The sequence below is a fragment of the Phoxinus phoxinus genome, assembly GCF_949152265.1.
Source record: "Phoxinus phoxinus genome assembly, chromosome: 4".
In the NCBI taxonomy this organism is placed as follows: domain Eukaryota; kingdom Metazoa; phylum Chordata; class Actinopteri; order Cypriniformes; family Leuciscidae; genus Phoxinus; species Phoxinus phoxinus.
The window spans coordinates 38,712,037-38,730,328 of record NC_136879.1 but is presented as its reverse complement, the minus strand read 5'-3'; the positions used below and the strand labels follow the sequence as shown (position 1 = coordinate 38,730,328).

At 39.4% G+C, this 18,292-nt stretch overlaps 1 protein-coding gene across 4 annotated transcripts in view; it reads left to right on the top strand.

Annotated features, from left to right (window-relative positions):
* The window catches only part of LOC306997003 (NACHT, LRR and PYD domains-containing protein 12-like), a 95,842-nt gene that overhangs the window by 25,611 nt on the left and 51,939 nt on the right, over nt 1-18,292 (top strand). For 3 of the 4 annotated variants that reach the window (XM_079609988.1, XM_079609987.1, XM_079609986.1), the window contains 2 exons: nt 12,638-12,805; nt 13,491-13,661. In XM_079609988.1, coding sequence (XP_079466114.1) covers nt 12,638-12,805; nt 13,491-13,661 — 339 coding nt within the window. The remainder of the gene's footprint in view (nt 1-12,637; nt 12,806-13,490; nt 13,662-18,292) is intronic. The other variant, XM_079609989.1, reaches the window with a different exon arrangement.

The following is an 18,292-nucleotide window of genomic DNA, read 5'->3' as shown; positions in this document are numbered from 1 at the left end:
TGTTAATCTTATGATAGGATTCCCTAGAGTCATTGGAGCAATAGACTGCACACATGTTGCAATCTCCACTTCTCTGGAGAACATGAGGCAGATTATGTTAATAGGAAGTCCTTTCACAGCCTTGATGTTCAGGTAGGCATAATGATTATTTTCTGTGGGATGAATCTTTAAATTAATATAGTAATATTAACAGATATAACAATGATGTACTAAACATTTAATCTGCAGATGACTAGTGATTATGAACGTATGATATGAATTTTCCGTAAGTGTTGTGTCAGCGCTTTGAGGAAAGCAAGTTAAATTTGGTACAGTACAAAACACTATTAATTTGAACTGGGACAGCAAAACCTACACAATAACCCCCTATCATGACCCTCAGACAGGGCCACAGAACCGCTTCAGTGTGGCCCTCAGTAAACCAGAGTGAAGTTAGAGATGACCTTTGGCATCCTAAAGGCACGTTTCAACTGTCTTCTTTACTTAAGGGTCACCAGAGCGGGCATCACAGATATAGTGTCTGCATGTGCCATTCTGCTCAATATAGCCACCATTAGAAAGGAGCGAGAACCACCACAAAACTTCTCCCTGATGAAACTGACCCGATCACAGTTGACCACCCAGCTGGTGCAGATGTAGATGCAATCACCGTACAATATTACACTTAATAAAAGCACGAAACTGAAGATAGGTCTCAGTTTTCTTGGTTTTGTGGGATTGGAGGGAGAAAGAGAGTTGAGTTCATAAATATTCATGCTAAAGTGTTACTTGGTTAAATAAGTTCACATTCTGTGATAAATTTAATCCAGCTGATTTTTTATATATCCTCCTCAGCTCACAGTCTGGCTCTTTTAGTGTGCAGTCTAGCTCTATAGGCTCCTTTAGTGTGCAGTCTAGCTCTATAGGCTCCTTTAGTCAAGTCAAGTCAAGTCAAGAATATTTGTATAGCGCTTTTCACAATACAGATTGTATCAAAGCAGCTTCACAGTATTAAATTAAAAATAATAATAAAACGTCCATTTTTGGTAATGCTAATCAATAGTAATATTGATTGATTCATTAAATTGAATATCCCCAACTGAGCAAGCCAAAGGCAACAGTGGCAAGGAAACGAAAAACTCCATCAGGTGACCCAATGGTGACCTAAAATTCCATCAGGTGACCTAATGGAGAAAAAAAACCTTGGGAGAACCCAGGCTCAGTCGGGGGCCAGTTCTCCTCTGGCGGTTATGAACTAGAGGCCGGATTTAACTGCAAGATTAAAACATTTATATGAATGCCTGGTTAAAGAGATGCGTCTTTAATCTAGTTTTGAACTGGGAGAGCGAGTCTGAGCAACGAACAGTATCAGGAAGGCTATTCCAGAGTTTTGGAGCTAAATGTGAGAATGCTCTCCCTCCTTTGGTGGACTTAGATATCCTAGGTATAACCAAAAGCCTCGAATTTAGCGATCTTAAAGAGCGCGATGGATTATAGGGCGATAGAAGATCCGTTAAATAAACTGGAGCTAAGCCGTTTAGGGCTTTATAAGTCAGTAACAATACCTTATAATTAATACGGAACTTTATAGGTAACCACTTTATAGGTACTTTTACTGTAGAGGATAAAGTAGCAGGACATCCTACTATGTTAAAGTTGTATTGTGAGAGGTTTTGTGGGCGGTTTTTTGAACCGATGAGTAGTACCTCCGTCTTGTCTGGATTTAATAGAAGAAAATTACGCGTCATCCAATCTTTTATATCTTTAACACACTGTCAATTTTGATAATTTAGCGTTTTCATCCGGCCGTATTGAAATATATAATTGAGTGTCATCAGCATAACAATGGAAACTAATTCCATGTTTCCTTATAATATTTCCAAGTGGCAGCATATATATTGAGAATAATAGAGGGCCTAGCACAGATCCCTGCGGCACTCCATAGTTTACTGAAGTTATGATCGATTTTTTTCCATTTAAATAGACAAAATGGTAGCGGTCAGATAAGTATGATCTAAACCAGCTTAATGCTTGTCCTTGAACGCCAGTATAATTTTGTAGTCGATCTAAGAGTATTGTGTGATCTATAGTATCGAACGCAGCACTAAGATCAAGTAAAACTAGTATTGAGATACAGCCTTGGTCCGAAGCTAAAAGTAAATCATTAGTGATTTTAACAAGCGCAGTTTCAGTGCTATGGTGCGGCCTGAATCCTGACTGAAACTTTTCATAGATGTCATTTTCTTGCAAAAAAGAGCTCAGTTGAGCGGACACAACTTTTTCTAATATTTTAGACATAAATGGAAGATTTGAAATGGGTCTATAATTTGCTAGATTATGTGGGTCTAATTGTGGTTTCTTAATGAGTGGTTTTATAACTGCCAGTTTAAATGTTTTTGGAACGTGACCTAAAGATAGAGACGAGTTAATAATATTGAGAAGAGGCTCTTCCACTACAGGTAACACTTCTTTCAGTAGTTTAGTTGGTATAGGATCTAATAAGCACGTTGTTGTTTTAGATGAAGTGATAAGTTTATTTAGCTCTTTTTGTTCTATAGTTGTAAAGCACTGTAATTGTTCTTGCGGGGTGATAATTGAGGCTGATTTATAAGGCGCGATTGAAGATTGAGTGTTTACAATTGTGGTTCTGATGCTTTCTATTTTCTCAGTGAAGAAGTTCATGAAATCATTACTGCTAAACTGTAACGGGATATTTTGGTCAGGTGACGTTTGTTTATTTATTAGTCTAGCCACGGTGGTAAATAAAAATCTTGGATTATTTTGGTTGTTTTCTATTAGTTTGCGGAGATGCTCAGCCCTTGCCGCTTTTAGGGCCTTTTTATAACGTGACATACTGTCTTTCCACGCGATTCTAAAGACCTCTAAATTAGTTTGTTTCCATTTACGCTCTAATTTACGGGTTTCTCTCTTTAGAACATGCGTAGTATTGTTGTACCATGGTGCTTTACTTTTCTCTCTGACCTTTTTTAATCTAATGGGTGCAACAATATCCAATGTTCTAGAGAGAATGGTGCTCATAGTGCTAGTTACTTCCTCTAATTCGTCTGTTTGTTTGGGTTCAGGCAGTAACTGAGACAAATCAGATAAGCAATTTGAGAAATTATCTATGGTGGATGGAAGGATTGTTCTGCCTGGTCGGTAACGCGGCGCAGTATGACATAGTACTGTAGTCCGTAATATACAAGTTACCAGGAAGTCGTCACTGACACCATCACTTTGTGGAATGATATCTATATCGGTTGCTTTAGTGTGCAGTCTAGCTCTATAGGCTCCTTTAGTGTGCAGTCTAGCTCTATAGGCTCCTTTAGTGTGCAGTCTAGCTCTATAGGCTCCTTTAGTGTGCAGTCTAGCTCTATAGGCTCCTTTAGTGTGCAGTCTAGCTCTATAGGCTCCTTTAGTGTGCAGTCTAGCTCTATAGGCTCCTTTAGTGTGCAGTCTAGCTCTATAGGCTCCTTTAGTGTGCAGTCTAGCTCTATAGGCTCCTTTAGTGTGCAGTCTAGCTCTATAGGCTCCTTTAGTATGCAGTCTAGCTCTATAGGCTCCTTTAGTGTGCAGTCTAGCTCTATAGGCTCCTTTAGTGTGCAGTCTAGCTCTATAGGCTCCTTTAGTATGCAGTCTAGCTAGTGTGCAGTCTAGCTCTATGAGCTGCTTTAGTATGCAGTCTAGCTCTATAGGCTCCTTTAGTGTGCAGTCTAGCTCTATAGGCTCCTTTAGTATGCAGTCTAGCTCTATAGGCTCCTTTAGTGTGCAGTCTAGCTCTATAGGCTCCTTTAGTATGCAGTCTAGCTCTATAGGCTCCTTTAGTATGCAGTCTAGCTAGTGTGCAGTCTAGCTCTATGAGCTGCTTTAGTATGCAGTCTAGCTCTATAGGCTCCTTTAGTGTGCAGTCTAGCTCTATAGGCTCCTTTAGTATGCAGTCTAGCTAGTGTGCAGTCTAGCTCTATGAGCTGCTTTAGTATGCAGTCTAGCTCTATAGGCTCCTTTAGTGTGCAGTCTAGCTCTATAGGCTCCTTTAGTATGCAGTCTAGCTCTATAGGCTCCTTTAGTGTGCAGTCTAGCTCTATAGGCTCCTTTAGTATGCAGTCTAGCTCTATAGGCTCCTTTAGTGTGCAGTCTAGCTCTATAGGCTCCTTTAGTATGCAGTCTAGCTCTATAGGCTCCTTTAGTGTGCAGTCTAGCTCTATAGGCTCCTTTAGTATGCAGTCTAGCTAGTGTGCAGTCTAGCTCTATGAGCTGCTTTAGTATGCAGTCTAGCTCTATAGGCTCCTTTAGTGTGCAGTCTAGCTCTATAGGCTCCTTTAGTATGCAGTCTAGCTCTATAGGCTCCTTTAGTGTGCAGTCTAGCTCTATAGGCTCCTTTAGTATGCAGTCTAGCTCTATAGGCTCCTTTAGTATGCAGTCTAGCTAGTGTGCAGTCTAGCTTTATGAGCTGCTTTAGTATGCAGTCTAGCTCTATAGGCTCCTTTAGTGTGCAGTCTAGCTCTATAGGCTCCTTTAGTGTGCAGTCTAGCTCTATAGGCTCCTTTAGTGTGCAGTCTAGCTCTATAGGCTCCTTTAGTGTGCAGTCTAGCTCTATAGGCTCCTTTAGTGTGCAGTCTAGCTCTATAGGCTCCTTTAGTGTGCAGTCTAGCTCTATAGGCTCCTTTTAGTATGCAGTCTAGCTAGTGTGCAGTTTAGCTTTATGGGCTCCTTTAGTGTGCAGTCTAGCTAGTGTGCAGTTTAGCTTTATGGGCTCCTTTAGTGTGCAGTCTAGCTAGTATGCAGTTTAGCTTTATGGGCTCCTTTAGTGTGCAGTCTAGCTCTAGGTTTGTAAAGGGCCCTGACTCTGTTTCCACCTGAAACATAATTCCACCACAAACATGATCATTACAAGTTTTCTGGAGGCTAATCAAATCACAAACTTTACCTTGACTTCCTACAAACACAGGACTGTAATTTATGTCAAGTCAAGTCAAGAATATTTGTATAGCGCTTTTCACAATACAGATTGTATCAAAGCAGCTTCACAGTATTAAATTAAAATAATAATAAAACGTCCATTTTATGTCAAGGGTTTTAAATCCTTACCTTGTTCACATTTCTTCTGAAGCCTATTGAGGTAGAGGCTTCAGTGTCTGGGGCAGGTTGTGAAAAATCCTACAATAAAAGAGATGTGTAAGGGCCAGTCCCTCTTTTATGCCACATTCAAATGTTTGCCATAATAAAAAGCCCTGTGCATTCACCTCAGCAACTGTCTCAGAACACAGACAGTGTCTTCATCATTTCCTCCACCCTAATAAATAAAAGTAGGCCAATATAAAGCATAACTGTTGTAAAGTATGTTTCTGGTGTTCTGTCTGCTGCATACTGACCTCTGTGTGTGAGACTGTGTGTGTGTGTGTGTGTGCTGGCTTCAACAGGGACACATTATTACCCTCTACTGCAGAACATACAGTCAGCCATATTTCAAACTTAAAATAGTAATGTATCGCACACGTACCCAGTGTTACTTGTCAGATTGTACAGCACCTTTAATCCCATCCATAATCATCCGTCCCTTATTGTTACTCAGAGCCAAGCCAACTCAGTGTATTCTGGAGGAGTGGCCCTCCACCGGTTTTCTGAATTTCACTCTTTTTTCGGTTTGCCTCAAACAAGTGTTTGTGATCAAATGTTCACATAAATAATAAAATGTTGTGTGTAAATACTACTTTGAATTATATTTTTATATTTTGTCTTTATCTGCTGCCAAGAACGTTTGGAGTCGCATCTAAAATCAATGAATATTTATCTTTATTAGTATATATACATGCACATTTTTTATATATTATAAAAATATAGGCTATATTTCACACACACACATACATTCATACATATATACATATGAATAGAACGTATTGTTTAACTTACACATTAACGCAATCAGCAATCTTTCTCCAACAGTCTTCTCTTGCTTTGGCAGCAGAGACCGTATTGTTTCCAGCTTGTAATACATATTTAAATTCAACGTAATTCTGAATGATTATCTCTTGCTCCTCCGCGGTAAAATCTATCCATATCGAACGCGATTGTTGTCCGGTGCCAACGTCACTTTGGTATGTGCACGCGCTCGGGGAGTAATTATAGCTTAAGATCAAAGCCTGAGTTGACAGAGAAAGTTGATGAGCTGCGTCATGGTACCAATAAAGCCTGATTGCATCGGTTTGGTTTTGTCAACTCAACTAATCCTGTAACCTAGAGTTTGTTCAGCTACCTTCATGGTACAGGCCCCTGATATATTGATATGAACATTTTTCTATTTATCCTGTAATTGACCCTTCGCAGGGAGCTTGATTGACAGGTGATCTGACCAATCATACTTCGCCATCCGCCATTTTGTCCGACAAAGCAGTCAGGAGAATTAGTAGAACATGGGAGGATTTGAACTTGAAAAGCGGAGTGTACTGACGCCTTTCCGCGGTTAAAACAACATTTCTCCTGATGTTTATTTGATAATGAACTAGAAGGAAGAGATGATCGGTTCACGAGCAGCTTTAACTGAGGCTCTACAGCGATCTGTCAGGCACATTAAAGAGCCACAAAATGGTATTTATTGTTTAAATTTCTTTAAAAAAATGACCAAATTTGAAAGGTGAGACTTTGTTTAATATCAAAAGTAACCTGGTCTGTCAGCGTGTTGTCAGTGTCCTCTCTGCTCTGCGATGTATTTTTCACTGCGTGAGAACATGGTGTGTGTGAGAGCGGCGTAGCTTGTTGGACACAAGCGGCAACCTCCCCGTCTCTCTCTTGAAACCAACACGGAAGTGAGTTAAACTGCAATTCATTGACTGGCCGCTTGAGGCTGGCTGCAGAAGTGAGTCAAATCTGTATCTCCCCCATGTTAAAATGACCAACTTTACAGCAGAAAAAAAACATGTTTACAGCCTGGTTCTCTATGTGGCTTTGGTCTATACAGCTAATTTTGCCCTTCATAACAACTGTAAGGGGGGTGAATTTTTTTATAACTCATCCGTTTAGTTGATTATTTAAAGTTCTGCATAATTAAGGGTGTGTCCACTTTTGAGTGACAGGTGGATTCCCGCTGCTGTCGTTAGTCATCATTAGCCGTGTGTCTGCTGTCTGTTAGCCGTCACGTTACCTCAGCTAATTTATCGTAAAGATAAATACATTCCAGCCACTAATCTTAGCATTTCTGCCGTGTTTGTGATTTTTCCACGTCTTTGGATTCCGTCGTTGTCGTTGAGTATCGTTGGAGAGAACACCAGCGCTGTATTCCAGCTGTTCTCCTCATGGATATCTGACAATTTCTTTGCTTTTTGGAGTTTTCAGGTTTAAAATCGTCAATAGAAATAAAGGCTCGTTCTGCCCTCACGGAATATATAGATTATAATCTGTTTGTACCGTCAGATGAAATCCTCCAGGTGTCGGTGCTTTCTCCGTCCATGCAATAAATGTACATCCTTGAATGAGTGCGGATTTCTAGCGCATTCACTTGAACTTCATAGGTAACATATCTATTGTTTGACCCATTTGAGAGGCGGCCAAAATCAGAATTTGAAATGGACTGAATAATAAAGCTCTCTACGAACTTGACGAGCAATGCCACGCTGACGGACCATAGACTGTAATAAAAGAGTGACTGACATGTAACGTTATGCACATAAATCACGGTCACACACACTCTCAGAGTAATATTAAGTTACTGCATAATACATTTTCAACTAGCAGAATAGCTGTACAGAATCACGATACACAGTCTCACTTGTAGCTATGTCTTTTAACTATAATATTTCGAAGAGCAAAAACAGGACCTTTTAATTGGCATTCTGATTTCTATCATCAACGGTCACTTTAGCGCGAGGCCCTGTGGAGTCACAGACGTGGTACTGTGAGTAGCATATAGCATTAGCTCCGATGAGCTCAGCCTCCCCCAAGCCTGAGCTAACTCGATAACGCCGCGCTAGGTGGGCGTGGTTTCAGACAGCCAGGCTCCTCAGCTCCGCCTCTTTGCCCATATTCTGTTATCCGGGAGTGATGAGCGGTGACGCGAGGCCAAGATGGCGACGGCCGGCTCTGCCTACTTTAGGCTTCAAAAATGCTCTTCAGAAACCTACGGGTGACGTCACGGACACTACGTCCATATTTTTTTACAGTCTATGGTTGGACACAGCAACAGTAACTAAAGGAGGCGGGTCTTTGCGAACGGTCAATTGGCCATCGGTCCTCTCAGCAGCAAGAAAAACTAAACTTTTATTCAATGGATAGAGAGCCTAAGTATCCCCTCCGCTTCCGGCTCGTAGGACCTTATTTCGGAAAAAATATGAATGGTAGTCAATGGCGAGAGACAACTTATCTTTTTATTCTGTCTGAACTGGGCCCTGAATTACACATATGATGTTTGTCATTTAAAAGATAATTATGAAAGTTGAAGGATAACAAATTTATTAAATGTTTAATTTAGTTTTTCCACTGCAATAGTATATAAACTGATGAAGTTTAGTAGACTGATTTCAGAGGATTATTGAGATTCCTGCAATGCCAGCAAGAGATTGCTGCCAGACCTGTTTTCTCCATTGTAAGTTAAATGAACAGAATCTCACCTTTTGTTCTCCTAATGGCCTTTGGAGCCCAAATGGCTCTTGGAGCCCCTGGCCCAGTCGTTGATTACTCGGGATGATTGGATTAGCATTTGCTCTGAATCACTGTTATGCTGATGAGATCAGGAAATCTCTGTAAGAGATTTGACTCAGGTACGAACCTCATTTACATGCTTTGTTTAGAATCTCCTCCTTTATGTAAATCCCTCCCCCTTGGAATGTATAAATTACAATGTATACTGTTTAGAGTTAGACTTTTTGTTGGAAGACCGTTAGGTCTAGACTGATTTTGGAAGAACTGCAGCCATGCTCAATAAATAACAACTTCTGAACGCGATCCCAACTGTCTCACTGGTCCTTGCTTCGATGAAAGAAAACTTTACAACAAAGTCAAGAAAGTCGCAGTTTGTCATAAAACAGAAGTTTTATGTGAAAATCGCTCAATGAACTGCATCACCGGGAAGAGAAACAACGAGCATCCGTTGCTCGTGTGTGTGTGTGTGCAGTCTGATACAAAACACTCAGGCATGACGGCGTAACGTTACGACTATAACGTAAGACTATAGAAAAAATGACAGACGTTAGCTTCAGTAAAGTTAGCTTCAGTAAAGTTAGCTTCAGTAAAGTTAGCTTCAGTAAAGTTAGCTTCATTCATTGAGAGAAACGGTATGACGTCACATATGCGCTTTTTGGGTTTGTAGTCTTTGTAATTCCGTATTTTCACAGTCTTATACCTCAACAGTTTTACATCAAACTGCGACTTTCTTGACTTTAAAATGTATCTTTTAAATTGACAAATATCATGTGTAATTCAGAGCACAATTCAAACGAGATCAAAATATTTGTTGTCTCTCGCCATTGACTACCATACAATATTTTTCCGAAATAAGGTCTGGTCCCATGGTGGTTCACCGGAAGGGGAGGGACTTAGGCTCTCTATTATGTATAGCCTCGAAAGAGCGCTTCCTTTACAATCATTATAAAGCTGTCACTCATCTCAGTTCACAATCTCACAAAGTTACATTATAAACAATAAAGTTGTCTACACTGCATAAAGAAAATCTATCTTGCATCATTTCTTTTTGTTAATTAGAGGATTCGGGAGCGTGAAGAACTCGGCACTGAACAAAAAAGAGATCAGCAAACATGTCTGTGATTGGCTACATTTCTTACATTTCTTACGTAAATAGAAACATTTGACCATGAACCTTGGAAAATAATTTTACATTACATTACATTTACAGTTGTCAATGTCACTGCACTTTTATTTGTATAGCACTATTAAAACAACATGTTGTAGCAACATTGACATCTGGTCAGATTGGTGAATCCGTGATTCTCACACACACACACCAACATGGCTCACACAAAGAGACGTAACGTGACACCCACACATTCCGTTGAGACTGGAGCACACACACACAAGAGACTTTTCATTGAACGAATCATATTTAAAACATTACCAAATGCATTCTGTGTTGCCATTTATATGTCGCGACAGGTTTTGGGATTTAATGTAAGTTTTAAAGTGTACTAATCAAAATCTAAATGCTTCTAATCTGTATATTTTATGTAACTTCGTTATCACATAACCTTAATTTGAAGTGTTTGATGTCGTTGTAATTCTCTAAATCTAACGGAGTTGAATCTCGATAATAGACTGCAATGGTATGATTATTTCGATATGAATTCTTGCCAGTCATAGAAATGACTAGTCCCGGAGCTCTGTCATAAACTACACAGACTGGGGTCTTGACAAGACAAAGGAAAAGTCTCCCGCTCTCAAATCACTGAAGGTGATTGGACCATCCACCAGGAGAAGGCGTTATCCTTACATTCCTTAAAAGCCAAACGCTCTTCCTGCCCTGCCCCTTCCTGCTCTTACTACCCGACCTGGTCATGTAAAGTCTCCGATCTAAACTCCCTCACGGAGTTCCCTGCTTTTATTTTCTTTATAAAGTTTCTTTTGTTTAATTTCCAAATTCCACTTTGTTCGTTTCCACCTACGAGTCGAACGAACGGAGCCTGAATTCCTTCAGCAACTTCACTTTCAACCAGCTTTCAAAGCTCCCGCGGAAACGTGCTCTGGCAACGAGCACGCGCCCTGCTCCGAAACGACCCGAGAGAACGCGCCTCAGACACGAGAACGCGCGCTCCCCTCAGATCCAGACATGCACACACACGACCTTTTTGCAAGTATCCACTCTAACGAGTTTTTAATGTTTTAAGGTTCGATGCATTTTGGTTGGCTCTCAAAGGTCTGTGATTTCGTTATTCTATGATGTTTGCTGTTCTATGGTCACACGTGACCATCCTCTCTTTATCTCTCTCTCTCTGTCCCGCAATCAAATCGAGCGCGGGCCCCAGAGCACTCTCTCCCTCTCTCTCTCTGTTCCGAATTCAAATCGAGCGCGCCCCGGCCCTCGATCTCATTCTCTCCCTCTTATTCTCTCTCCCAAACGCACGACCAAAACCCTCTGTAAATCGCTCCCCGCGCGTGCGAGGTGTGCGTTACTACTGCTAAATAGCACCAGCTTAAAGCAGAATAATCTCTCTCTCTCCTTATCTCTCACTTTCTCTCTCTTATCCGCTATTCGTGTCTTGTATTGTTACTGTAAATTATGTACATAGATATAATCGGTGTATAATCAATATGTGTAATCCGTTATATTCTGTAGTTTGCATTTATTAAAACAATATATTCAAGACTGTGTCTGTGAAAAAACGCTCGTAAAACCACAAACGTCAATGAGATTAAAAGATCCAAGAGCTGCCAGAGCTCTTATTATTTACTAGTTTTAATTTTATAAACACAGGAAAATTAATGTTCACGGCCAGAAAATTAATGTTTCTTGGAGGTTATAAGGAGATAGCTTTACTGAGAGGTTGATGGGTGATCTTTGATGGTTTTTGCAGGACAAACACCTATTTGATCATTACATGAATTTCCCTTAAAGGTTATCTCATAATCGAAATTAAATAAGATTATTGATATCTGAATGAGGAATTATAAGACGTTGTGATCAATTATTCATATATTCGTATAATCTAGACATTTTCAATTTCGATAATTTAATGTAAAGTAATATGCAGAATATTAATCATATTCATGATTAGTTATTAAAATTCCCTATAGATCATTTGAGCTAATTCATACGGACCAAGAGTCCGAGGCATATAGATTACAATGTTGACCAATGTGCTTTACATAATCTCATTAAAATAGACCGAATAATACATTAGTAATGGAATAAAAATTAAATAAATAAAAAAACATCAAAAGGATGAATAGGCCATGGCAAACAAATGTGTCTTAAAACATGTAGAGAGTCAGTGTCACTAACATGTAATGGTAAGCTGTTCCAGAGTATTGGCGCTACTGCCCCAAATGCACAATCCCCTTTCTGGCTTCCTGATCTCAAAGTTCTTCCTGTCTGATACTCCATTAACAGATCTGATAAATACGTCGGTGTAAGGCCATGAAGAGATTTATACACCAGTAAAAGAAGTTTAAAATCAATCCTATATTGTACAGGGAGCCAATGTAGAGAGACCTAGGATGGAGTGATGTGTTCACTTTTTTTAAAAGTATTGCGGAGGATCTTTCCTACTTTTAGAAAAGACCCGCCCTCTCCAATTTCTATTTGCTCCCGACCGAGAGGGAACGCCTACTAGCAGTGATTTTAAATGGATTTCTCCAAATAGCATGACAAACTTTACCTGTCTAGTAGAATCTTCGCGACTGCGGCATCAGTGGGAAGCCCAACATGTGCTTTTAGCGCACGCCAGCGTGTGAACGGCCTTACGTAAACATATCACCAGAATGATTGACACTTAGGTGGACCAATAGTATACACTACCCACCCGGAAGAAGAAAATCCTCCGCTATACCTTTAACATTCATTAATAATCTAGTTGCAACGTTTTGAACCTTTTGCAGTCGTATAATAGATGCCTGACTAATACCTTTATATACAGTTAAATTATATTGGAATTTAAATTTGTTGGAAAGCTCTTTGATAGTGTTTAAATTATGCTATTTGATTTTCATCTCTCTACAGGTTGAGTAATTGTAATCTCACAGATGAAGGTTTTGCTGCTCTGACTTCAGCTCTGAGATCAAACCCTGAACACCTGAGAGAACTGAGTCTGACTGGGAATAAAATAGGAGAAGCAGTGAATCTGTCTGATGTACTACAGAATCCTCTCTGTAAACTGGAGAAACTGTGGTAAGATCATATTTGACTCTCACACATGAATCACAATGTAAAGTATATTTGAAGTGTTCAGCCTCTTTCTGCTGCTGTGAGTTCAGATTATTGAGCTGTAAATGATTGAACACATGAGCTGATCCTCAATAACATGAAACTGCAGGACTGAGAGTCACACTGAAATACACACTTTCACACACAATCAACATTTCAGTGTCTTGACTTTAAACAGACTCGAGCTCAACACAGTCAGAACTGAGAAATGAAGAACATGCTGGATTCATTCTTACTGTTAATTATGATCATCTTTCTGCATTGACACTTTCTAAAGGATTGTTTTTAATAAAAAAATAATAAAAAAAAAACACACAAAAAAACTAATTGACACACCATACATATTGCATAGTACAGATCTAAGTAACCGTAAAACTAACTTATGTTATGAATAGTCTAATTTATTAAAGCAGATTTTGCACAAGACTGAATTTTAATATAGTGCAAATAAGAGATTATTTTTCCTGATTGAATGATACTTTAGATGTTTTATGATGTTGTTTTGTGACATTTTAGATCTCAATCTAATGATCCATCAAACATATGAATTTGTGCTATAAGTTTGAACTTTCTCTTTAATAATGGATTCACTGCTAAACTGATCTGATCTGATCTGAGAGAGTGAAGTGTGTGTCATTGTTCTCTACAGGTTGAGTCATTGTGATCTCACAGATAAAGGTTTTGCTGCTCTGACTTCAGCTCTGAGATCAAACCCTGAACACCTGAGAGGACTGGATCTGTCTGTGAATAAAATAGGAAAATCAGTGAATCTGCTGTCTGATGTCCTACAGAATCCTCTCTGTAAACTGGAGACACTGTGGTAAGATCAGGGCTTAATTTGAGCCGGAACAAGCCGGAACATGTTCCGTCACCTCCGACATTGGATCCGGAACCTTTTTTATTGGATCCGGCACCTCCTGTGTCACTAAAATTAAATGCCTAGATGAAAAAAAAAAAAAATACTGTTTGTGTAGTGTTCAATGTTTGTGACACATGACTTGCGCGCTTGTTGTACGAGTTGAGATTGCTGTTAGCCTCGATCGTTTCACTCAGGGGAAAAATGTCAAAAAGACAGGAAAGTTTGCTTAACTTTTTCAAATACGCTGGACAGTCAGATCCCAAACAAGCAAAAATCGTTTCCGCTGATCAAAAAGGAGACCACGGTGGACACAGTAGCCTATCGATATCTCGTTATTTCGACATAATAAGGGGACATTCTAATCTGCATTAAGCCACATTATGGTTCTCTATGGGAGGAAAATGCTTAACCGTTCATATTATGGGCTCATCTGATTTTTTGTACATAGCCTATTTGTTAGGATTTTAGTATCATAATGATTAGGCTAATAAATGCATGCACAATTATCCGTGAACTTTTTTTTGAACAAATGCCTTTCAACTTGTGTGTGCAAAATTCAGAATTAAATTAATGTGCAAATTTGTACAAATAGAGAGTCTATGTAGGCCTACTATACTGTTGTAGCCATTAAAAAAAGCGCGTTTCATATTTGTTAAAATATTATAATGTTATTTTTTTGTTCCATTTATGTTGATTTATGAAAAGTGAACAGCACGACCGAGTAAGAGGATGCGCAATGTGAGACATGGAGCGGGTCAGACATGATTTTGACCGTTGAAGTTGTTATAGAAAGCCTTTCTTTAAAGTGAATTTCGTTTTGTATAAATTGTATCTTAATTTTAATCAATTTTTCATCAACCAATTGCCTGTATTTAATGAATAGGCCGACGAAACAAATATAATATAACGGAGGCGCCCGCGCGCTCACTTGCATTGCACGTAAACCAGAGCACATCCTAACTTAACGAAACTCAGTGTATGCCTCACACAGACATGACAAATACATCAAATACACAAAGCTTGAAATGTCTTTAAACGAAATAATTCAAAACGAAAAAAGAAAAAGGATACTCTCTGATTATGTAATCCATTATTAGGCTTATTTATGTGCATTTCTCTCTATAAGCGCGTTCACACGGAGTCGACAATTTTAAAGAAAACACTTGTTTATTAATAAAAATCAATACACGCGTCACCGGATTTACAGATGCACACACACATATTATTTCGAAATAACGAGATATTGTGTTGAAATAACATTATTATTAATAATAGCCTACATCTTTTAGAATAGGCCTATTTGATTGAATGCTGAATGTTGCGCTTGTTCAATTTAATAAAATTAAAACTTTAATTGTGATCATTAACATAACTGAATATTAAATATTTAGTGACCAAGTTTTGCGCAGCTCCCCGTCAATGATCTAGCAGCACCCACTCAGCACATATGCCTGTCCCTGCAGAGAAGCTACGTAGGCAGTGTATTTTTTTTTGTTTTTTGTTTTTTGTTCCGTTACCTCCAACCCTCGTTTTGAGTCGCCGGATCAACCCCCCCTCTGCGCTCCGGGACCTCCCACTTTACAAATTAAGCACTGGGTAAGATCATATTTGACTCTCACACATGAATCACAATGTAAAGTATATTTGAAGTGTTCAGCCTCTTTCTGCTGCTGTGAGTTCAGATTATTGAGCTGTAAATGATTGAACATGTTTTACATCATCTATCAATGACACGTTTGGTGATGTGAGCTGCGTTACGCGTGGGATTGAAATGGTGGCTTCACAGAAATCTCTAATGTTTATTTTGGTCATGGCTTGTCTTGAAAAACGAAGACAATGTGACGGTTGTCGTAGGAGAATCACTGCAGGACTGTGAGTCAAATCTGCTGACACTGCCAGAATCTCGTCCGAGGTCAAATTTGACGTTCATTAATCGGCTGTCGGTGAACACATCAAATAGAGCTGCACGATTAATCACAATTTACATGAAACCGATTTTGCTTAGCACTATTATGAAATCTCAAAACCTGTGATTATTTATTATGTGCAGCGTGTCAGTGACGTACGGCTCTGGTCAGTAGTAAACGCCGCTCCATCTGAAAGCACTGCGAGTCACTTTTAATGTGCATTTGAAAAAGCAACACGCATCAAACATCTTTCCAAACATGAGAAGCATTTATGAACCTCTTGTCCAACAAAAGACAACATTTAATAAATCAATCAAAGCATTTCAATCTTCTGTTTATTCAGCTACAGATAGTATGATACCCATAGGGTTTCCTGGAGAGATATGTGATATCCTACTAATGCAGTGGTGTGTGTGTGTGTGTGTGTGTGTGTGTGTGTGTGTGTGTGTGTGTGTGTGTGTGTGTGTAGGCCTGTCGCGATAGTCGATAAATCGATTAATCGCACGATAAAAAAAATGACCTCGATAATTTTTCTAGCCGCGATAATTTCATTTGCATACTTGTTTGTTATCCGCGACTGAATGACAACTCTCGTTTCCTTAGCGTAGGAGAAGTGAACCCTCTTGTCAGTTGCATTGTCTTTTGTGTGGGGAGGCGGCGCTTGTCAGTCACATGGACTTTGTGTGGGAAGGCGGGAGTGCTTGAGGCGACTGCCGAGAAGAGCGAAAAGCCAAACGCGACAGCTGCAGTGTGGGAGCACTTCGGATTCAAACCGAATGACCGTGGTGAACCACTTAACCTGAGCGAGCCGGTATGTCGCATTTGTTGTAAAACAGTATCGACTAAAACCGGTAGTAACACAGCAAACATGCACATGCACCTAAACCACAATCATCCGTTGCAGTTTTGCCCGTTATGGAATGCATGTTGAGCCTATTGTTTAATATTTTTTGAAGTGCAATTTTGTTTACATCCATTTTATTTATTGTTTTTGGTATTTATTCAAGTGCATTTTTTGTTAACAGAGACTGAGAGTCCATTGCTTTTATTGTTTTTGGTTGTTTTGTTCATTGTTATTGTGGATATTTAAAATGTTTTCCATTTTCAGTGTTAAATAGTCTTTGGAAATAAACGTTTATTGAATTTTGAAAGGTGTATGTGCATTATTATGCCATTATCATTATTCTAGATGAAAATGGTCTCACTCTCAGATCGACAATATTATCGTTTATCGCAATAATTTCTTGGACAATTTATCGTCCAGCAAAATTTGTTATCGTGACAGGCGTGTGTGTGTGTGTGTGTGTGTGTGTGTGTGTGACGCCCTCTGGTGTTCAGATCGAGCAGCATTTAATATAGTGCAAATAACAGATTATTTTTTCTGATTGAATGATACTTTAGATGTTTTATGATCATGTTTTGTGACATCTCAATCTATGATCCATCAAACATATTAATTTGAGCTTTAAGTTTGAACTTTCTCTTTAATAATGGATTCATTGCTAAACTGATCTGATCTGAACTGAGAGTGAAGTGTGTGTCATTGTTCTTTGAGATATTGTGATCTCACAGATGAAGGTTTTGCTGCTCTGACTTCAGCTCTGAGATCAAACCCTGAACACCTGAGACCTGATATATTGATATGAAAATGTTTCCATTTATCCAGTAATTGACCCTTCACAGTGAGCTTGATTGACAGGTGATCTGACCAATCATACTTCGCCATCCGCCATTTTGTCCGACAAAGCAGTCAGGAGAGTTAGTAGAACATTAGTCTCACGTAGCCAGACCTTCTGACTGACGGCTGAAGGTCTGGAATTCATAGCAGCTTTCTTTGGCCAAGGCCCGCCCATAAGGCCGTTTGACCGACATGTCAAACAACCAATTACAGTTCGTTTCGTTCAGCGTCACGTTTCGGCGCGTGGAAATGTCCCCACAACAACAGACCGGCGTGCAACAAGTCTCCACTAAGTGCCTCAAACAAAACTCCTGGACATCTGTTAAAGAGTCTATGCCGTGAACCTCGCATACTTTCTACGTTTAGCTGATCTTGATAAATGCTCATTGTCACTCATGTAAACACAACAGTTTTTTCTTCCGCAATCACACGTCTGCGCTTTGTTTCCCGGCGGACCGAAAATAAACGCGACACTCGCGCCCCCCGGGAATCCGATAAAATTCAACCAATCAGATGACGACTTCAACATTACTGAAGTGTTTCCAGTTAAGTGTACCATATGCATCAGACGTTTAGCCAACGTTCCGTGGGCGTGACGTCTGAGGCTGAGACTAGTAGAACATGGGAGGATTTGAACTTGAAAAAATGGAGTGTACTGATGCCTTTCCGCTGTTAAAACGACATTTCTCCCGATGTTTATTTGAAGCTATAAATGAACTAGAAGGAAGAGATGATCGGTTCACGAGCAGCTTTAACTGAGGCTCTACAGCGATCTGTCAGGCACATTAAAGAGCCACAAAATGGTATTTATTGTTTAAATTTCTTTTAAAAAATGAGCAAATTTGAAAGGTGACACTTTGTTTAATATCAAAAGTAACCTGGTCTGTCAGCGTGTTGTCAGTGTGTCCTCTCTGCTCAAATGATCTATAGGGAATTTTAATAACTAATCATGAATATGATTAATATATTGCATATTACAGTTACATTTAATTATCGAAATTGAAAAT